The 21,226-nt window shown below is 56.8% G+C and overlaps 1 protein-coding gene and 1 non-coding gene across 3 annotated transcripts in view; both read right to left on the reverse strand.

The window, feature by feature from the left end:
• Positions 1-21,226, reverse strand: part of MYO15A (myosin XVA) — a 71,002-nt gene that overhangs the window by 14,350 nt on the left and 35,426 nt on the right. For both annotated transcript variants that reach the window (XM_024234893.3, XM_024234894.3), the window contains 34 exons: positions 21,068-21,149; positions 20,864-20,994; positions 20,270-20,365; positions 18,751-18,986; positions 16,654-16,835; positions 16,311-16,383; positions 15,927-16,118; positions 15,525-15,685; positions 15,321-15,415; positions 14,352-14,466; positions 14,130-14,197; positions 13,982-14,059; positions 13,605-13,785; positions 13,368-13,500; positions 12,941-13,046; positions 12,708-12,780; positions 11,008-11,129; positions 10,735-10,794; positions 10,170-10,245; positions 9,700-9,815; positions 9,494-9,612; positions 8,594-8,735; positions 7,869-7,980; positions 7,704-7,778; positions 7,034-7,212; positions 6,296-6,411; positions 5,951-6,023; positions 5,601-5,673; positions 5,269-5,342; positions 4,931-5,013; positions 3,501-3,631; positions 2,273-2,367; positions 1,559-1,636; positions 1,043-1,139 (listed from right to left, as the gene is read on the reverse strand). In XM_024234893.3, coding sequence (XP_024090661.3) covers positions 1,043-1,139; positions 1,559-1,636; positions 2,273-2,367; positions 3,501-3,631; positions 4,931-5,013; positions 5,269-5,342; positions 5,601-5,673; positions 5,951-6,023; positions 6,296-6,411; positions 7,034-7,212; positions 7,704-7,778; positions 7,869-7,980; positions 8,594-8,735; positions 9,494-9,612; positions 9,700-9,815; positions 10,170-10,245; positions 10,735-10,794; positions 11,008-11,129; positions 12,708-12,780; positions 12,941-13,046; positions 13,368-13,500; positions 13,605-13,785; positions 13,982-14,059; positions 14,130-14,197; positions 14,352-14,466; positions 15,321-15,415; positions 15,525-15,685; positions 15,927-16,118; positions 16,311-16,383; positions 16,654-16,835; positions 18,751-18,986; positions 20,270-20,365; positions 20,864-20,994; positions 21,068-21,149 — 3,823 coding nt within the window. The remainder of the gene's footprint in view (positions 1-1,042; positions 1,140-1,558; positions 1,637-2,272; positions 2,368-3,500; positions 3,632-4,930; positions 5,014-5,268; positions 5,343-5,600; positions 5,674-5,950; positions 6,024-6,295; positions 6,412-7,033; positions 7,213-7,703; positions 7,779-7,868; positions 7,981-8,593; positions 8,736-9,493; positions 9,613-9,699; positions 9,816-10,169; positions 10,246-10,734; positions 10,795-11,007; positions 11,130-12,707; positions 12,781-12,940; positions 13,047-13,367; positions 13,501-13,604; positions 13,786-13,981; positions 14,060-14,129; positions 14,198-14,351; positions 14,467-15,320; positions 15,416-15,524; positions 15,686-15,926; positions 16,119-16,310; positions 16,384-16,653; positions 16,836-18,750; positions 18,987-20,269; positions 20,366-20,863; positions 20,995-21,067; positions 21,150-21,226) is intronic.
• Positions 18,209-18,308, reverse strand: LOC112129826 (small nucleolar RNA U13). The gene has a single exon (XR_002912177.1). It is a non-coding gene; the product is annotated as a small nucleolar RNA U13 (small nucleolar RNA).

Below are 21,226 nucleotides of genomic sequence, written 5' to 3' on the forward strand. Positions count from 1 at the left end.
CCACCCGCCTCGGCCTCTCAAAGTGCTGGGATTACAGGTGTGAGCCACCACGCCTGGCTTTTTTTTTTTTTTTTTTTTTTTGAGATAGAGTCTCACTCCATCACCTAGGTTGGAGTACAGTGGCATGATCATGGCTCACTACAACCTCCGCCTCCAAGGTTCAAGTGATTATTGTGCCTCAGCCTCCTGAGTAGCTGGAATTACAGGTGCGCACTACCATGGTTGGCTAATTTTTAGTAGAGATGGGTCTTCGCCATGTTGGCCAGGCTGCTCTGGAACTCCTGGCCTCAAGAGATCCACCTGCCTCAGCCTCCCAAAGTGCTGGGATTACAGGCATGAGCCACCACACCCAGCCTGAAATGCTCTGAATTGTACCTGGGGCACAGCATCCGTTCAATAAATATCAGTTATTAGGACCGTTTTGTTACCTGCCATTCTCCCCTAATGTCTTAGCTGGACTTGGGCAGGCAGGGCTGATGGCACATGGCTGAGGGCTGAGGCAGCGGTAGGGAGAGCTGGCTGGGGGTTGCTGGAGCTGACCAGCTGGTGACAGGAGGCAAGACCATGATCTAGAGTGGGCAGGCAGCAGATGGAAGGGGCTTTGGGATGCATGATGGTCACCTAGGGTCCCAGGAGCCCTCGAGAGGGGCTAGTGACACCTCGGGGGGGGCTTCTCTGGCTATTATTAAGGCATGAAAGGCAAGAAAGAAGGCTTGCATCTATAGGTTCCAGGAGTGCAGCGCTATTAATGGAAACCTTCCCAGGATGTAATCTCCTCGAGGACACAGCCTGTGTCCTCACATTGAGCATCCCCTGAGGGACAAAGGGAGGGATGAGAGAGGGCCCTCATCATAAGGTGAGGCAAACTAAGCAAAGCAGAAAGGGACAGATAAAGGGAGAGATCCTTCCACATAGGGGTCAAGGGGCTTCCTGGAGGAAGTGGCACCTGACTTGGGCCCTAAAATCTGGGTGGAGGGCCCCACATGGCACAAGGCCCGGGGATGGGAATGGGCCCAGCATGCTCAGTCTTCCTGGCACTCACCCCGGTTGGTGACAACGAAGATAACATATTCATTGAAGGCCTCAGGGCGTGTCAGAGCCATCTCAGCACATATCTCTTCCACCACGTCCAGGGCCACCTGGGGGTGGGGCGGAAGAGATGAGGCCATGCCAATTGGCTTGACCTCTGTCCTTCTGGCCCCACTCAGGCCCCCAGAGGCCATGTGTGGAGTTCCTCAGCCCTCTTCACAAAGGCGCACAATCCTCTGAGGTCTCTGAGAATCAGCCTCAGGCAGGGAAAGAACACAGCTTGTGGTCTCAGACTTAGGTTTAAAATCTGCTTCTGTCCCTTTTTTGCAGGATGACCCTGAGCCAGAGGCTTAACCTCTCTGAGGTGCAGTTTGCTCTTCTGAGAAATAAGTCCTGCCTTGTGGGGCTGTGGGAGAGCCTGGGAGGGCTCAGCATCACTGGGGGCTTACTCCACCCCCATCCTGGAGCCTGGGCTGTCCCTGTCCCTGCCCCTCCAGTACCTGGCTGCAGGAGACGTTCCTTTACTTACAGTGCATGTTTTGATTTTGAGATGGCGTTCAAGGCCTCCAGGAAGAAGAAAGAGTTGCCTCTTGGAACTGCGGCCTGCCTGGGGTAGGTAGGTGGGAGAGGGATGACAGGTTGGGTCCTAGGATCTGGGACAGCCCTTGTCTCCTACCCTGGGAGTTCCCAAGCCAAAGGGTCCTGGGCTTGCACGTGTAGGAACACTTGAGCACCTGGACTGAGCAGGGCCTGTCTGCAAGACCCTGAGTGCAATGCACCTGACAGAGAGGTCTCTGGGCAGGTGAGCACCTGGACTGAGCAGGGCCTGTCTGCAAGACCCTGAGTGCAATGCACCTGACAGAGAGGTCTCTGGGCAGGGCTTGTGTCTCCCATACATTTTTTGTGTGTGTTTTTGTTTTTTGACATGGAGTCTCGCTCTGTCATCCAGGCTGGAATGCAGTGGCACGATCTTGGCTCACTGCAACCTCTGCCTCCTGGGTTCAAGTAATTCTCCTGCCTTAGCCTCCCGAGTAGCTGGGATTACAGGTGCCTGCCACCATGCCCGGCTAATTTTTGTATTTTTAGTAGAGACGGGGTTTCACCATGTTGGCCAGGCTGGTCTCGAACTCCTGACCTCAGGTGAATCTGCCCACCTCGGCCTCCCAAAGTGCTGCGATTACAGGCATGAGCCACTGCACCCAGCCTCCCATTCATTTTGAACCCACTCCCACCCTGTGCTCACCAACATGGCCCGAAGCTCTATGCTGCTGGGGAGCTCCAGACGACCTCCAAAGCGCAAGGTTTTCTGCAGGTTCTGCTCACAGGCCTTGGCGATCCCTGCAGAAGTAGGGAGTCCAGGCCTTGCCCAAGGTGGACTGTGGGAGAAAGGGGCTCCTCTTGCCACCAACCATGAGCCCATTGCATTCTCTCCACAAGCTGTGGGGAAGGCATTTACTCCCCCATTTGACAGTTGACGAAACAGTTCAGACAGGGACAGTGACTTGCCCAAGGTCAAGAGCTAGAGGTTAAGAGCTGGATTTGAACCCACATCCCACGTGGCTAAGGACCTTTTATCCAGCCCACAGTCCCCTTGGCAACCTATATGCCTGGAAACCGCTGTCACCCTGAGCTGCTGACTGGGGAGCTTGTATCTCACAGGCTCTGTGGCTAGGGTGATGCAGCTCTGCTCATGCCAGCTGGGATACCCTGCCAGCTGCCCTCCCTCACCCAGGCCTCCCAGTGCAGGAGACCCCAGCATCAGTGCTCCATTTGTCTGAGTCAAGAGTTCTAGGGCACGTTCTGTTGCTTTTATGCATCTGGGAGCTCTTCCATAGGGAGCTGGGTCTATTCATCTGTGGGTTGAATGTTTGTTAATTGAATCAGAGAGAAGCATTCAGAGGCAGGAAGGGTAAGGTCTCCTATCTCCTCCACGGCTGCCATGGTGACTACAGGGGCCCCAGCCTCCTTCTTCGGGAGCCCCAGGGGTTGCTATGGAAACAACACTGAAGAGCGGCCCCCTCCTTTCTCCATATTCTAAGGGGGATGATACCAGCTTGGGCCCACCTCTGCCCAGACCCCTCAAGACCCTTGCTGAGTCCCAACAGTCAGAGAGGCAGGGCCGCACCCCAGTACTCTGGATTCTTGCCCACCTCCTTCTCTTCTCCCACGTACCACGTATTCCCACCCCTGTCTTTGCTCCTGTCACTCACTCCACCTGGAAATCCCTCCTACCCAGGGCAACACTTCCTCCAAGGAGTCATCCCTGACCACCCCCTCCATTAGATCAGACAAACCACCACGCCAGCCCCTGTGAAGCCTTCACAAATATTTGGGGAGTATATTAATATTGGTAAACATTGCTCAGCACCTGTGAAGAGCGAGGCCCTCTGGGTTTCCCCTCCCACCAGCTGCCCACCCAGTCCCCATGGGAGAAGCATGCAGCCCTGGGTTCCCACTCATTGACCTCTCACCCTGAAAGGGCAGGCCTGGGGTCCGGCTCATGTCTTGGAGGAAGCGAGTGAGGTGTGGGTGGAGGACCTCAGAGCAGCTGTGGTAGGCAGTCACGATATACAGCAGCCTCCAGCCTCGCTGGCAGCTGTCCCTGAAAGGACACATGGGGGCCACATCACAGGTGGCCACAGCACTAGAGTGTGCCAAGAGCCTCCTGGGATTGAGCTGAGACAGATTCCAACTCTCAGGCAGCTCCTGTCCCCTGAGGATGCCCCTCCCCGCGCAGTGATATGCAAAAGGCATATTCTGCTTGGGAAGTCAGGACGGGGGATAGGGACGGAAGGGGATGGGGCCCCAGACATCTTCCCCAGGTAGGGGAAGCACTGCGACTCTTTCCTCTCCTATTCTTCTCTTTTCTGCCTCACAACAGGTAGGGGATCTCTCTAGGGAGGCTTCTGGGAAAAGGGGAAGCTGCTGAGACTGTGTAGAGGTCATGCCAGGTAAGGCCCAGGGCTGGGAGGAGCAGGAGGACAAGCTGAGTGGTTCTAAAATTCCTGAGGAGATGGAGAGCAAGTGAGGAGGTAGTGCAGATGGAGACAGGAGGGTGGACCTGATGATAACAAGAGCATGCACACATTGGGCACCTACTGTGTGCTGGCCATGTATGAGTGGAACACAGTAATTCATCTTCACATGGTCCTGGGTGTAAGGGTTTCATTTGTAGGGATATCTGGTGTCTGGAAACAACACTTGGGCTTCCTTTGGGAAACCACCCACCCCGCTCTGGATCCCTGTGGTTTGGAGATGGGCATGGAAGTCAGGTTTGGTTAATGTGAACACTGCAGACCCTGGCCACAGTGATTGGCCTAGGGATAAGCATAGTTGGTTCAGGGCTGAGCATGTGACCAACTCAGGCCTGTAAGGCTGGATTTAAGAATTTCTACAGCAAACATTGGGTCAGTCTTGCTTTCTCTGGGATTGCTGAGCTGTCGCCCCAGACCTGCCACCTTGCTACTCTGTGGGAGAGGCTGTTTGGGAATGATCAACACAGAGGAAAGCAGAGCCAGAAGATGGAGAAAGCCTGCTTCCTAATGACACCTGGATCCAGCTATGCCTGAGGCCACATACTCACTGACTTTTCACTTCTCTGAATCAACAAGTTCCCTTTTGGTTAAACCAGATTGAGTTGGGTTTCTGTCACTTGCAACTAAGAATCTGGACTTACACATTATCATTTTCATTTTACAGATGAGGGCACTAAAGTTCAGAGAGCAGAAATGGTGTGTTCCAGACCAAGTAATTCCAAAAAGTGTGCTCTATTGAGTGAGGATGAGGGTGAGGGGAAGATAATCCAGGAGGGGTCAGGCCTGAGGAGGTGGGAGGCTGAACTGGTCCCTCCTGGAGCATGGACACAGTGAGGAGCTGGTGGGGTAAAGTCCAGTTCACTCACTGCTTGGAGCTGGTATTGTCTGTGATCTGCTTCACAACTTGGCAGTAACATTCATCCCGCATGACCTCATGGTCCCCGCACAGCTGAAGGAGAGCAGGGAGGTCACACACCAAAGACATGCTAGGGGCTATGTCATATACCAGGTACATAAGAACAGGGTGGGCACCTGAAGATAGGCCTGGTGTCCCTTTCCCAGCCCCCTCCCCACCAGCATGATGCATTCCTGTTTGGACCATGGGAGAGGTTTCCCGCCCTAATATCCTGTGACTCATTGACAGATGGGGAAACTGAGCCACAGAGCAGGAAAGGGGGCCTCTGGCAAAGTTGGCTGGACTGACCTTCAGGAGGTTACAAAGCACATCCAGGTCACTCTGGCCCTTCAGTGGGGCATCCCCCATGAACTTCATTACAGCTGTAGGAAAGACCTATCCCACTCAGACCCACCAAACCCCCAGTTGCCCCCCCACCCCAGGAAGCCCCAGGGCTGAGCCCCTCCCTGGGAGCCTTGGCCACAGGCAGCTGGGAGCTTCTATTCTCTTAAATGTGTCCCATGTCTGAGCTGGCGGGAGGGAAAGAATCTGAAGATCAGGGAGGAGTGGCGACCAGTAGGGATCACACAGTGCTGGATCCCCCCTAGCCCAGAGCCCTGGCTGCAGTCCCACTCCCACACCTAGGAACATGTCGGTGGCCATCTTGTTGAGGCTGCTGTCGCTGAGTTCGATGAGGGATTCCTGGAGGGGAGTCTGTGGGGGAAGAGAGCTGTGTCATGATGGAGGAGGGACACATCAGGACAGAAAGTGGACAGATTGTGTTCCGAGGCCATATGATAACAGGAGGGTCCACGTCACAAAAGGGGAGCCAGGCCCAACACTGGGGACAGAGGCTGTCCTTGGGAGGGAATCAGGGTGCTGAGAACCAGAGGGTCTCACTGAGAACAAGTTTGTTGGCCCCAGGGGCCTGGGAGGGGGCCTCTGCATCACCATTTTACAGATGGGGAAACTGAGGTCCGGGACTGGACACCTTGGTGAAGCAAAGCATGTCCTCCAAGATTCTGGACTCCCGAGCCTCCTTGGATTTCAGCCTGAGGCCATCCCTGCAGTGGGAGGTGGGTGCTACTGACCTGTCCTGCCCAAGCCTTGGTTACATCCTTTTCCACGTGGGAATGTTCTTGACCCACCACTCTGATCAGTCTACCGGTCAGGAAGACCTCCAGAGGCAGACACTGAAATGGGCCTTACACCTGGGTGGTCTCTCATCTCTCCCACCAGAAGTGGGGCCTCCAAGACCGACAGCCTGCAGTTTGGATGGCAGCAAGAAGCCCAGAACCCTCCCACTGTGGGGAAGAGGGGTGGGGCCGCCACTCACTGGGGTCTCCTCTGAGGGTCTCGGAAATACTTCTGGGCAAACTCGAGCATTGTGTAGGGTGGGAGCGCCAGGGCGTCCTCCCCATGGTCAGCAGAGCGGGCCCTGACTGGGGGACCCTGCAGAAGAGGCGGAGCTAGGAAGGTCCTGTCCCGCCACACCACGCCTAACCCTTTGGTCAAAACTGACAACGCAACCCCTCGCTGACTGGACCCAGATTCTCAAGCCTCCCACCCACCCATCCCTCTGGACCCACCCGCATCCCGTTGTTCTTACCCCTTCAGCCCGCCCACGCCTTTTACTTGCTGTGCTAACCTGGCTCCCTGCCCCACTTGGCCACACCCTTGCCCGGGGTTGACTTCCCCAACTGTCACGTCACAGCTGACCCCGCCCCTCGCTAGCTCCATAAGCCGCCCACTCACCTGGCCCCGCCCCATCCCCAGTAGACTTCACCAACTGGCGGGCCCAGGCTGGTCTGACCCCATTGTCCTGATTACAACCAGCTGATCCTCATCCTGCCCTACCCCATTTGGCCACACCTCCAACCATCTCTGGTCCCATCTCCCGGGTCTCACCTGCAGCTCACTCTACCTGGTTCACCCTCACCCTAGTCCAAGATCAGCTACGCTCCAAGAGCCTGGCCGGGCCCTTGGCCCACCTTATCCCCACTCGCCTCACCCCTTCTGCAGCGGCCCCTTCCCCCTGGTCTACCCCGCCCCACCCCAACCCCACTGGTCTCACCTCTCTCCTGCGGCCCACCTCCTGTGCAGCGGCTGCAGAGGCCACAGCAGCGGCCACGGCGGCTGCTCGGCCGCGGCCTGGCTCGGCTGGCAGCTGCAGGAAGTCGGGGGCAGCAGCGGGCTGCACCAGCTCCGAAGGGAAGCGGCCCACGCGCCCGTGGATGGTCCCGAACCTCCAGCCTAGGGACGAGTAAAAGGTCTAAGGCAAACAGGGGGGTCTTGTCTTGTGACCAAGGGGGCCCTTTAGGGAGATTTGGGTACCTTCTTAACCCTTCTCTAGAACTCTGTGGGGCAGGCCAGGCCATCAAACCCATTTTACAGATGAGGGAACAGGCTCAGGGAAGGAGAGGGATTTTCTCAGGGCCACAGGACCAGAAAGGGGAAGTGAAGCAAAAAGGCAAAGCAGGGTTTGTGGACTCTCAGGTCATGTGGAGACATAAAGAGAGATTCAGGCCACAAACATGGAAATGCCCACGGAGACCCCTCAGGCAAAGCAGAGGGCTGGGCTGTCTGGCCACCAGCAGATACTGACAGGCCACGGCTGGACCTTAGGAAACCTGACCAGCCCAGACCACTTTCGGGCACCAAGAAATCCTCACTGTACATCTGCACCACGAGTGGGTGAAACTAGGATGTGCCCTGTATGGGGTTCCAGGTTCTGGGGCACCCACCGAAGTCGGGGCCTCTACGTCGCAGCTCCTCCAGGTACACCACCTTCTTGCGAACCACGCAGCCGGCACTGTAGCCTATGGGCCAGGCTCGGGTCAGCATCTGCCAGGGAGGCCCCCTTGGCCAGCCTCCCCCTCCTGCCCCCAGCCCACCCCAGTGGCACTGACCCACTCGAGGTGGCTCTAGGGGCTGCAGGTGTATGATGTCACCCTTGTGGAAAGCCAGCAGCGCAGGGTCCTCAGGCAGGAAGTTCCTCACAGCGACCACATAGTCAGAGTCCTGGGTCAGCCAGGGGCAGGGTGAGGGCAACAGCCCTATCACCCCACTCCCAGAGGCCTAGAGTCACCCCTGCTCCTAACATCCTTCCTGACTCATCAGCGAAGGGAGTCTTCATTAGGTGAGAAGAGGGAAGGGCATTCTGGGTGGAAGAAAGGGCTGGAGGGTGAGTCTGAGGGACACAGATGGACTTTAGGGCACACACATAGGCCTTCCCCACTCAATCCCTCACCGACTTTCCTGCTGAAGTCTTCCTCAGGCCTGGGGCACAGAGATGACCTGCCCTAGGCCTGGGGGCTGCCCGTCAGGAGTGGGCAGAGGGGATGGAAAGAGATTGAGATGCAGTAGGCCATGCAGCCAAGGCAGGAGGGTAAGGAGTACAATTGCTGCAGACCTCAGAGGATGTGCTGTGCCACCCGGCAGGGGGCACTGGCAAACGTTTTCTGAAGGAGCAGGCAAAAGGCGGAAAGGGTATTCCAAGTGGAAGGCACAGCCAGTGCACAGGCCTGAAGGTAGACAGAAATCTACAGACACAGTCATGTTTCCCTGGAACAGTGAGGGCCCTGTTGCTGGCCCTCAGCCTGGGTGGAGGGAAGATCTGTGAGAAGATCCTTACCTTCTTCAGCTCCAAGATGAAGTCATCTACCAGGGTCTTGACCTGGTGCGCGCGGGCTGAGAAGAGGATGACCTTCTCACTCGCCAAGTTGAACTCCAGCATGTTCTGGGAGGGCATGGCCACAAACAGGATATCTGCAAAGCTGGAGGATGGGTCGGTGGCATGACTCCACTGCCAGAGGGATGCCCTCCTTCCACCTATTGTGCTGCTTCTGCTCCTGTCCTGCCCCATTTGAAGCCCAGCCCCACCTTGGCCCCATTGTGCCAGCTCCCACAGGACCCTAAGCTTCCTGCTTCCCCTCTCTGACCCAGGCTGTGGCTTCAGCTCAGTTCCTACCACCCTTTGGGCCAACACTCTGGCCCCTCTCCACCCTTTGTCCCTTGCTCCAAGCTCTAAATCTAGATTTGCGCCTACCCAAATCTCTCTTTCACCCATTGACCAAATTCTCTCCATCTTTCAAAGCATGCAGCTTTTACCTAACCAGTTAGCAAGGTTCTATTCCCATCCTCGTGTTAAAAAGGACAAAAGGGACTTTTAGCAGGGGAGGGAGTCTGAGGACTCAGTAAGGTGTCACTGCTGGCAGTGGTTCCCTCCCCAGCTGCATCAGGATTTGGTCATTTCCAGCACAGCCGCCCCTCTGAACAGTGCTGCTGCTGTGCAGGTTGGGAGGAGGGCAGACGAGTGGGAGCCTAGCTCAATCCCTTCCTGGCTGTGTGACCTGAGACAACTTCTCTCTCTGAGCCTCAGTTTCCCCAGCTCTAAAATGGGTTTGCTTCAATGGCTTGGCACAGAGCCTGGCGCGTCATGGGTACTTGGTAAGTGGCTGTGGAGAGGAAGGAAATGCCGATGCCAGTCTGTATCCCAGTCTCCAGCCAGCCCCACTTCGCCCCTGCTGGTCACCTGTATGCACGCAGGACCCGCAGCTGCCCGCCGGCCTCCTGGCCGCCCTTGACCATCCTCAGGAGTTTGATGCCCACGTGGGACACAGCTAGGAGCTGCACACCAGTGCCCACGCTGCCCTGGGGCAGAGAGTAAGGGCATGTGAGGGTCCTCTCGTCTCATCCCTGAATCCTCTGCACAGGCAGGGGCAAGCGAGGGGCTCGTACCGTGGCGGGGAAGATGCGGGAGAAGTAGACCTCCCAGGTGTCTCGTGCAGTGCTGACCACAGCCCGCTTCACACTTTCCGTTACCAGAGGCCTCTGTGTGTCCAGCTGGTTCTGGGCTATGGGAGGCCAGGTCTGGTCAGGACCCTCTCCCCGCTCCCCTGGCAACCCCCATCTCGGGGATGTCAGGGAGGGAGGTGGCTGATACCCAGCAAGAAGGTATCTGACCAGTGTCTATACTAGAAAACCGAAACCCAGCAATGGATGAGATGGCCAGGACACACAATGTGTCAGGCATTGCCAACCCCAAACATGCAGCCCGGCCATGCGAGAGGCCAGAGAAGCAGAGCAAGGAGGCGCATGTCTGGGAGATGGTGGGCCTGGGCTTGTCAGCCTCAGTCTCCCTCTGGGACAGGGCTGGCTGTGCCTCTGACTGGTTGCCCCATCAATACCCCTCCCCTCCCCCGAGATACCAAACAAAGCCTTCATCCTGAGCCTCTCATCCTCAGAGATGCGAAGGCAGGCCTCGGAGAGCGTGTCGTGCAGGATCTGTGGGAACAGGCTGTGATGCAGGCAGCACATGGGACTCCCCCAGCCGGGACCCAGGCAGGACTATACTAGGGTGAGTGGCAATGTGGGAGGGGTCCCATTTTGCAGCAGTGGGGTCATCTGTAAGCTGGGTCATCTGTGTAAATCAGATCACACTTACAGGGCCCTCTCCTTTCTCCTCACCCCCACAATCCAGGCCACCCTTCCTAGGCCACCGTTTCCTAATCTATACAGGGGGGTTTACAGGGTTTACATTTGATCTCTGGGTCATGTCTAGCTCAGACAAACTATGGCTCTGATTAGGCTGAACTGTGGGTTCACTGATCCTGCCCATGGGAGGGGGAGATTCAATAAAACAGCTGCCCATCCTCACCCCGGTCAAGGACCCCAAATCCCAACATGCAGAGGCAGGCTTTGCAGCTAGCTCATCTTTGCGTCCACACAGCCCTGCTGAGTTCACTGAGGCAGAAAGGGGAGACAGGACCTCACCTGCCGGAACAGGAGGTCAAGCTGCACAGGATGGCTGTAGCTGTCCTTGGGGTAAAACACCTGCAGGGGCGGGACTTGAGTGGGTACAGTCCGACTGCCCCCTGGCCTTGCTTCACACCCGGCCCCGCCCCCTAGATGCAGTTCCGCCCCGGCTGTAACTCCACCCCTGGTTTCAGCCCGGCCTTTTTCTGTCCTCCTGGGCTCGCTCCCCAAGTCCTAGACCCTCCTCTGCCCCGCTTCAGCCCCTCCCCTGGCTACGGCCGTGCTCGGCACCTCTTTGCGCAGGAAGATCCTCCAGGGGGCGTCCTGATAGCCGTAGAAGCTGGGGTTGATGAGGCGGTGCAGCCGCGTCTGCGTGAGTTCCTCAGGGGGCTCCAGCGATCGCGAGGGCAGACCTGGAGAGCGCGGAGATCAGGGAGTCAGGAGAAGGCACCTCGTTTTTTTATTTAATTAATATATATACTTTTTTGAGACGGAGTTTCGCTGTTGTCGCTCAGGCTAGAGTGCAGTGGCGTAATCTCGGCCCACTGCAAGCTCCGCCTCCTGGGTTCAAGCGATTCTCCTGCCTCAGCCTCCTGAGTAGCTGGGATTACAGGCGCCCGCCACCACGCCCGGCTAATTTTTTGTATGTTTAGTAGAGATGGGGTTTCGCCATGTTGGGCCGGCTAGTCTCGAATTCCTGACCTCAGGTGGTCCGCCCGCCTCGGCCTCCGAAAGTGCTGGGATTACAGGCACGAGCTACTGCGCCCGGCCACAGGCACCTCTTAGGATGAAGTGGGAGAGGCAGGGCGGGTGGAGGAGGGGACCCAGGAGCGGGCCACAGAAACAGCTGCTCACAAGGATCACACATGACCCAGCCTTTCATTCAACACATAAAAACACCTATTGGATGTGCCCACCACCACGCCCAGCTAATTTTTGTGTTTTTAGCAGAGAAGGGGTTTCACCATGTTGGCCAGGATGGTCTTGATCTCTTGACCTTGTGATCCGCCCGCCTCGGACTCCCAAAGTGCTGGGATTACAGGCGTGAGCCACTGTGCCCAGCCAAAACACCTATTTTATACGGGCCTGGGCTAAAGGCTAAGATGGCCCCACAAATAAAGTAAACAATGCCCCTGCCCTGGAGTTTAGTGCCCATGGCAGGTGTGGGTGGCACAGATCATTCAGAAACAAAGCTCTCACTGCCCGAGGCTGGGGTGGCAGTAAAGCAGGGTGGTTTAGGATGGATCCTGGAGAGCTGGTCTGTGAGGTCCTTCACTCCTAGCAATCTAGGCAGACCTTGCCGAGGTGACATTTGAGCTGTGACATGAATGGTGAGAAGGAGCCAGGCATGCAAAAGTCTTGGGGAAGAGCATTCTAGGCACAGGGAACATGCAAGGCAGGAGTGGGCTTGGAGTGTTCCGAGAACAGAGAGGAACAGAATGTGCCAAGGGGAGGAAGAGAGGAGATGAGGCTGGGGAGGTGGACACATCATGTCGCGTCTCATAGGCCACGGTGAGGAGTTTGGAGCTTATTGTAGGAGCCATCAGAAGGTTTTTGTCAGGGGCAGGATGGGAACTGCTTTATAGCTGTTAAGATCACTGCAGCTGCCGAGAGACAAAGGGTGTAGAGGTTAGGGCTTCAACTGTGATGCCAGGAGGCCTGAGCTGATATCCCTGGTCTGACACTTTTGAGCTGCGTGACCTTAGGCAAACCACTTAACCTATCTGTGCCTCCATTTCCCCATCTGCAACATGTAGGAACAACAGTGCTACCTTGAAGTGTTCTGGTAGGATTATATGAGGCCAGGATGGGCCTGGCCTGAGATCTGTGCTACTTAAGTGTTGACGTTATAATTACACCAATGTGCTCACAAGATGTACACAGGGGCTCAGGGACATAGACACACACACCCCACTGACACACTCACCTGTGCCCACAGACTTCCTCATATACTTGGACACCCTTCCCTCCCTCCCTCCTGGCCCTCTCACCTGAAGTGGGTGCCATGGATGGCCTTGGTGCACTGGTCACCGGCTTCACCAGGGCCACGGCCTCTCTGGACACCTGTCCAACCCCAAAGAGACTGCTCAGGGGGCAACAGGCAGGCCCTGTGGAGGGGCAGTGGCAGGGCCACAGCTTATAGGGGTAGCTGGTTTCTGAGGATCCCTGAGGCCCCTCTTTGTCTTCTGTTCCACCTGGGCCCAGCCCCACCCTCCCCCCTCACCTGGGTGCCAGGTGCAGCTGCCAGGTGAGTCATCTGCCCCTTCAGGATCATCAGGGCCTCCTCGTGAGGGTCTGGCCGCTTCATGAACACTTTCCCGCCATCCTTCCTGTGGGCATTGGAGTACTGTGGTGGGTTGACACTGAGTCTCCCTTTCCCATCACATAGTTTGACAGTAGGGAACTTCCTCCTCCTCCACCCCCCACCCCCATCATTATAAATGAGAATCCAGGGAGAAGCAGAGACTGGCCTGAAGTCCTACAGCACAACCTAGACAACAGCAGGGCCTCATCTGGACTCATCAGTATAAACAAACTCCCTCCCTAACAGGAGCTGGGCAGGGTGCTTCAACCCAGTAAGCTGGTGGGCCATGATGGACACTCAGGCACAGTGAGGGGGCTGAAGGGCTGGGGGCAGGGGCAGTGCTGACCTGAGGGCCTTGGGCCGGCCTCCCCGGAACGGCTGCTGGTACTGCCTGACAATATTCTTGATCTGCTGTGTGGGCTGTGGGAAGTGCTCAGAGTTGAGCGTAGAGTACCGGACCAGCTCTGGGGAGGGTGAAGCTGTGGGCAAGGGGCGTGGTGGGAACAGGGTGAGGCCACAAGGGGCACAACCACACCACCAGGCCTGTCCTGGGAAGCCCCAGAGGCTGGGATAGGGCACTCACTGGTTTCTGGAGAAGCCTGATCCTGAGCTAGAACAGGGGCAGCCACAGGCTTGATGGGGGGCCTTGGAGCCTTGGCCAGAGGGGCTGGGGCCAAGGGCTTTGGAGTGGCACGCAGGAGCACGGGTTTGGCAGGGGGACCGGTGCCTACAGACTTCGGCTGTGCCTCTGGTGCTGGGGGTTTCTGTGGAGAACAGGACGTGAGGGTGGGCTGCCTGGGATATACCAGGCTGCTCTCTGGGACTCCAGATCTCTGTCAAAGATGGGTTGTGGAGCTCCTGGGCTCAAAGAGGCACAATAGTGCCCTGGAGCAGCACAGCGCTCCTCTTTACAGCTTGTGTCTCCAAGCAACCCCTGCACCCTGGGCAGGCCAGGCTCACCTCTGCAGGCAAGGATCTCAGGGCAGCACTCAGGGGCTGCTGCTGGAGTGCCATGGCCTGCAGGGTCATCTCCCGGGCCTGGGGAGGGGTGGCAGTGGTGACCAGGCAGGTCCATTGTCCACCCCCCAGCAGTCCCTCCCTCACTCACCAGCAGCACGGCCTGTTTGTGGATGAAGGCTTGCTGCAGAGCCAATGTGGAGGCATCCAGGCCTGGGACTGAGGGGAGGGGGCAGAAGGCACAGATGGCACCGGAGATGCCCGCCTCCCTGTCCTCTCACCCCCCATCATGCTGTGGCTGCCTCCATTCTAGCACACCAGCAAGTGGCTCTGGCCCTGCCCAACCCTGGAACCACCCTGGGGAGGCACTGACTTGGCTTTGGCTCTGGGGGTCTCCTGGGGGTGTCTTCAGTACCACTACTGCCGCCTCCACTGGGCTGGCCTCCCCCTTTCATGCGGTGGGCAATGGCTGTTGGCTTCTCCAGGTCCTGGGGTCAGTGGGTGGCTCAAGTGACCATCTCATTGTTGTACTCCCAAGGTTCCATGGCAACAGGCACCTGACACTGGCCTCTTCCCCACCCTCTGGTGGGAGGGGGCAGCCTCCCACTGGCTCAGTGTCTGCTGTATGCTCAGCCTTTACCCCTATGGCATCCCAATCAGTCGTCTCCATAACCAAATGAGCTCCCAACCCATCCCCCCCCTTCCCCAGAGGAGTAAACTGAGGCTCAAGGAGGGGTTGTGCCCTGCTCAGGGCTGCATATCATGCCAGGGGCAGTGGGGGTGGGGTGGGTTCTGTAATTTCCAGAGTGAGTAAGGGTACCTGAGGGGTCTTGTGAGATCTGGGGCCAGAAGACCCAGGGACCAAGGTCATTCAACTCCATCCAGATAGAGATATTTTAGTGGCCCCAGGGGGCTGGCTGCCACCAAAGGTGCACTTCTTCCCTTTGTTTTTTTTTTTTTTTTTTTTTTTTTGAGACAGGGTCTCGTCGTTGCCCAGGCTGGAGCACAGTGGTGCAATCACAGCTCACTGCAGCCTCAAACTCCTGGGCTCAAATGATCCTCCCATCTCAGCCTCCTAAGTAGTTGGGACTACAGAGGCATGCCACCACACCTTGCTAGAGGTGCACTTCTAACTGTGGGTCCTTCCAGGATCAGCCAAGAGCATCTCTAGCTGTGAAGAGACCCTCATCCTTTGTCCAGCTTCCAGCAGACACCCAGATGGGACACACCACCCCATGACCCTGGCTGTGAGAAGCTCTCAGGTCACCCTGTACAAGTGTGTGACTTGGGTGTACATGCTGTGCCTGCTGTCTGCAAATGACCCACCCCACACCATCCCTACCGCATCCCCGTAGGACAGCACAGGGTCGAAGAGGCTATCCAGGTAGCAGTCCAGCCCCTTGTGGGGCACAGCAGGCTCTCCAAGACTGTCTGACTCTGGAGGGGAAGGCACAAAAATGTCAGGTTCTTTTTTCTTGATGATTTCCACCCCACACAGCCTCTAAGGCTCCCTCCCCACCAGAGACAGCAGCCATTGTTCGTTGACCTTGGTGGGTTGCTGTCCCTCTTTGGGCCTCAGTCTCCCCATTTGTACCGTCCTGATTGTGGCTGCTGTACCCATCAGAGTCAGGTACTTTGGGCATGTGCTCCTGGGGCTGGGGTCTAGTGGGCGTGTCCTCATCCGAGTCCCAGCTGTTCCCAAACACCCTGTGGGGAAAAGGAACGTGGAGCTACTGACCCCCAGAGAGATCCCAGGATCCCCCAAATTTTCTTCTGCACCCTGGTATTCGGTGGCTTTCTCCATTTAAAAGCAGGATCCTTTGGTGAACTCTACCTCCTTAAGAACCCGAAGTCTAAGTTCAGGGCTCAGCCTGTCCCAGCAGCTGGGAGGGGCAGGCCTTCTGCCTGGGAGTGGCCATCTGTGAGGGGGTCCCCCATAGCTACCTACACTTTGGGGCCTCCCCTGCTGGCTACAGGCCCCTCTGCGCCCACAATGAAGTAGGACTTCTGTCGAGGGAAGTCCCTGAGCAGCTCCAGGTCCGACACCAGGTCCAACACGTAGTCGTGGCCAGCCAGCTCTGCCCACTGGACACCATTCTTCATGGCCACGGTCCAGCCGCGCCAGCCATCTGCCAGCCCCCTGGTGATGGCATGCACAGGAATGGAAATGAGGGACAGAGTCATCAGGCACTACCTGGGGAGATCCTGGGTTATAAGCCAGACCCTAAACATGAACAGAGTGAACCCTATGGGACCCTCTGGGGGATGTGACCTCCCCCCACAACATTCCAGGTACATAAGAGTGTGCTGGGAGGGCATCCTAGGAGCCAACCTGTGCCTCAGAATGTCTCCAGCCACCTCTTCCCCCGTACTCCAGGAGTGCACCGGGCAGGAGAACTGGTCACCTGGGGCGCAGCAGGTGCTGGGCTCAGGTTGGAGCATCTGAGTCCAGTTTGGCTGTGCCTCCATGCTTGCTTCTTCCTTTCAGGCTTCCTTTATCTGCAGCCTCACTTCCCTGGCTCCCCTTTCCTGGGCCAGGTCCCACCCCCACACACAGACTTGCACGCAGAGCCACATCTGAGAAGGCCCCTCCCCAGTGGCCTCTGCCATCCCCGGGGCTCACTGGGCCCTGCTGACTCCCACTGCCCTCACTGAGGTGGGGGAAGGCAGCTTACCATTGAAGCAGCCCACGTCCAGTGCCATGCTGGCCTTCTCATAGGTCGCTGTCCACTCGAGCCGGGTCGGGGGTAAGGTGCGGGCAGCCCCCGAGCCCTGCTGTTGGGCCCGGCCCATGGCCTGCATGAGGCGGTGCTGACACACAGCCTGGAAGCCATTCCGCCCATAATCAGACACAAACCTGATGGGTAGGAGTTGGAGCCAGGATCAAGAAGGATCTGAAGCTAGCTGGGGGCTGAGGGCTGGGGGGTGGGGGTGGGAAATTCTGAGGCTAGTCTGAGAAAGGCCCAGGCTATTCCAGAGCTCCAAGGTGAGGCTGAAAAGGCTCCAGGCTAGTTCAGAAGGGTCCCAGGCTAGAGTCCAGTGCTCTGGGACTGCACTTAAGGGGTCCCAGGCTAGCCTACAAAAGATCTCAGGGTAGTTTAGAGTCCCACGGCTAAACTGAAAGGGTCCCAGGCTAGTCCAGAAGTATCTCAGGCCAGCACAGAGGTCCAAGGATAGGCCAAAGAGGTTCCAGCTTGTTGGAACAAAATGTCATTGACAGGATGGGGTCTGCAGCTGGGTGTGGGCGACAACCAGAACTCTGTCTCCATTCTCTCACAGGGCAACCTTGGATGGTTATCTGCCCTCTCTGAGCCTCTTCTCCAAATTTTCACCTATAAAAGGGACGGCTGAGGGTTCAACTCAACCCAGGCCCAATGAGCCCAATCCCTACCAGTCATTCCTCATGCTTCCCTCAACCCCACATCCTACATCTCACGCAGCTAAGCCTGGCCAAGAGCAGCACTGGTGCAGGCCCACAGTAGCTAGAGAGGGAACCTAGCACCATGCCCTCAGGAAAGCCCCAGGCAGGCAGACCAGCAATGGCCCTACCCTGCTGTCAGCTGCCACGGAGTCACAAGACTGGCCAGGTGATGTCCATTTGCTGCATGCTGGCCTAAGCAAAATTCTGTACACTCTGTAACTCACAGCCACCCTGTTAGGTGGGTTCTGTTGCCTTCCCCAAATTATAGGGGAGAAACAGGTTCAGAGAGGGGCAGTGACTTGTCTCAGGCCACACAGCAGGTATCAGAGCTGAGATTCACACCCAGGGCTTGCCTGAGCAATTTCCTTGCAAATCATCCTTCTCACCCAGCAGTGTGACATCACTGTGATGGTTATACTCACATAGCACCTACCATGTGCCCCTCTCTGTTCTAAGCACTTTACGTGTGTCTATATATTTTATCCGCACAAGAGCCTATGAAGTAGGTATTATCATTATGCCATTTTTTTAACATCAGACAGGGTCTTGCTCTGTTGCCCAGGCTGAAGTGTAAGTGGCATGATCCTGGCTCACTGCATCCTCAACCTCCTGGGTTCAAGCAACGCTCCTGCCTCAACCTCCTGAGTACCTGGGACTACATGCGTGTACCACTATGCCTGGCTAATTTTTAAATTTTTTGCAGAGACAAGGTCTCAATACATTGTCCAGGCTGGTCTTGAACTCCTGGGCTCAAGTGATCCTCCCATTTTGGCCTCCCAAAGTACTGGGATTACAGGCCTGAGCCACTGCGTCTGGTCTTGTGCTGATGTTTTAGCAAGGTTTGAGGGTGACACATCTCATGCCTGAGCATGAAAACTCAATCATCACACTTATAAACTATAAAAGAATAACCCCCTTTGATATGTAAGGAAACTGAAGCCCAGAGAGGTTAAGTAACTTACCCAAGGTCACACAGCTCATATATGGCTGAGCTGGGATTTGAACCCTGACTGTCTGAGTCCAGTATCCATGCTCCTAACCACCCCACTAAACTCTCATGCTGTGAGAGGTCAATGCTCTTTTCCAAATTCTCCACATGCTGGTTTTGTCCCACTCTGAGTTCTGGAAGTCCCTCATCCAGTCTGACCTAACTCCTAGCCCCTGCAGTGAAGGCCTGCCCTCCTTTCTTGCCCTGAGCCCAGTAGAAACGCAGAGCAGCCCTGGCCAGCCTCCATGCCTGAGCTTCCCAGCATAGAGATCTGACTCTGGCCTGACCTTTAAGACCCTGCCTTGGGCTCCACTGCTGGTGCCACCGTCCCTCATGTCCCAGCCCCTATCCAGTCCCACTCACTTGAGAAGGTACTTGTTGAAGCGCGGGGAAGGTGCAAAGCCACTGAGGCAGGCGGCCAGCAGCAGCCAGCCCCGCTCAGCATTGTGGGCATTGTGATTGTGCCACACCTGATTGGCCAGCTGTGCCAGGATCTCGTCCCGCAGCTCAGGCACTGCCAGCCCCTTCTGCACAATGTAGTTCCCGAAGATGTTCTCCCGGGCACCATGCAGGTGGGGGTCGCCCATGAAGCGCAGGATCTGGGCCAGGAACAGAGTCTCCTGGGCATCTCAGAAAGTTGTTCCTTCCAGTCCCCACCCCGCAACATGCATCCCTCTCATGTCCCTCCCATGTGTGCCCCTGCCCATATAAATGTCCCTCATATTACAATATAACTGCTATATATATATAATATTTTTTTGAGATGGAGTCTCTGTCACCCAGACTGGAGTGCAGTGGCAGGATCTCAGCTCACTGCAGCCTCAACTTCCCCGGGCCTAAGTGATCCTCCCACCTCAGCCCCTCAAGTAGCTAGGATTACAGGCGCATGCAGCCACACCCGGCTAATTTTTGTATTTTTAGTAGAGACAGCGTTTCACCATGTTGCCCAGGCTGGTCTCAAACTCCTGGACTCAAGGGATCTGCCTGCCTTGGCCTCCCAAAGTGCTGGGATTACAAGTGTGCGCCACCGTGCTTGGCCTACAACTGCCATATTCTATGCCGAATGACCAGGCAGTTTACCTCAACTATGGGAAAACTAAAGATCCAAAGTATGTGTCATCTTTCCTGTTCATGAACCTTCTAGAGCTCCCCATGCAGCCCTAGCCCCCTCCCTGCACCCCTGGCCTCCAGCCAGCCCCCACCTCCTGCTCTATCTAGGCCGCAGAAGGTTCTTTTTAACATTCAGATATGACCACATCCCTCCCATGGAAGCACCTGCCTTGGCTCCCTAGGTGCCTTGGGATGAAATCTAAGCTCTGGGTCTGTAACCAAGGCCTCACTGGCCAGTCTCACCCTTGCCCTCTTGACTCCGTTCTGACCACACCAATTTCCTCTTCTCTGTGTACTTTCTCCACTCTCCCTGCCTGGCAAATTCCCCTCCAGCTCAAACGCCTTCTCCTCCAGGAAGCCCTCTCTGGCCCTGCCCAGGGCTGAATTAGTGGACCCATCAGACTCCCTAGCCTTGGTGCTTCTGTCTGTCCATACTGGTGGTCACTGGCTGGGTCAACCCTGCCTCCCCCTGCAGACTGAGAAGTCCTTAAGGAGAAGATCTGGGTCTCTTCTTGGTGTCCCTGAGAGGCTCCAAGGCAGATCTTTTTTTTTTTTTTTTTTTTTGCCAGGAAGATGGCTGGGAGAAGAAAAGGCACCAGTCCTCAGAGAGGAAGCCAGATTTCCCCCTCTGACATAAAAGTCTGTCCTTTGGGGAAGAGGTGTGGGGCTCATGGGTTGGGCTTGAGGAGGGCTGGGAAGACTGGGAGCCTCATGGCCCAGCTTCAGGGCCAGGGGCTATGAATTAGAAGGTGGGCTGGGGCAGACCCCATACCAGCTTGAAGATGCTCACGGCTTCTGCATGGTGCTCGGCTGGCAGCTGCGTGAGGGGTGTCCTCAGGGGCACTGTCAGCATCCCAAAGGCAGGTTCCTAGGGCACAGGGCAGGCACATGAGCAGACAGAGCCGGGACTGACAGGCACATCTGGACCCACTGCTCTGTGCCACATGGGGCTCCAAGGCCTATGAGGCAGGGGCTTCGGTCCTCAGTGTATGGATGGGGAAACTGAGGGCTGGTGAGGGGCCACCAGAGTGGCCCTCAGCAAGTCGGTGGTAGGGACAGGATAAACCCTCATCTCGAGGGGAGGAAATCAGAGCTGGGCTGACGTGCTATGGCTCCACCAGTTGTTCAATTTCTGAAATATTTCCAGACTGGTTGGTGGTAAACAGCCCTGCCCGAGCCCCTGAGGGCTCTCCACTGCTATCCAGACCTCAGGGATCTCCCAGATTCCCTGTGATCCAGCAACTAAAAGGCTCACACCCAACACCACAGGGCACAGCCAGGAGCCTGCCCCAGGGCAAGGACAATGTCCATTCTAATTGGTCAGTGCCTATCAGCCAGGGAGCCTTGGACTTCAGCTAGCCCTTACCTTGAAGTGGCACCGGACAAACTTAGCCATAGGATAGTTGTTGATGTCCAGGGGCAGTGTGACACGGGGCTCAGCCTGGAGCCGAGGAGTCCGCACAGGGGCCACCCGAGGCACCCGGGCCAGCCCAAGGCCTGTGGAAAGAGGAGGGAATGCAGTGCCTGCTCTGATCTGCCTGTGCCCTCCCCCCGCCTGGTGCTGACCCACCTGCCACTGCTTGCAAGAGCCCAGCCAGCTCAGCCGGTACCTCCAGGTGCCCCACAGCGACTACCTCCCGCTTGCTCAGCTCCTAGAGGGACAGTGCATGGGACAGGGACAGGCCTGCCACATCCCCACCTGCCAGCCTCCCTCCTTGGCCCTGCTGCC

This window comes from Pongo abelii, chromosome 19 (genome assembly GCF_028885655.2).
Source record: "Pongo abelii isolate AG06213 chromosome 19, NHGRI_mPonAbe1-v2.0_pri, whole genome shotgun sequence".
Classification (NCBI taxonomy): domain Eukaryota; kingdom Metazoa; phylum Chordata; class Mammalia; order Primates; family Hominidae; genus Pongo; species Pongo abelii.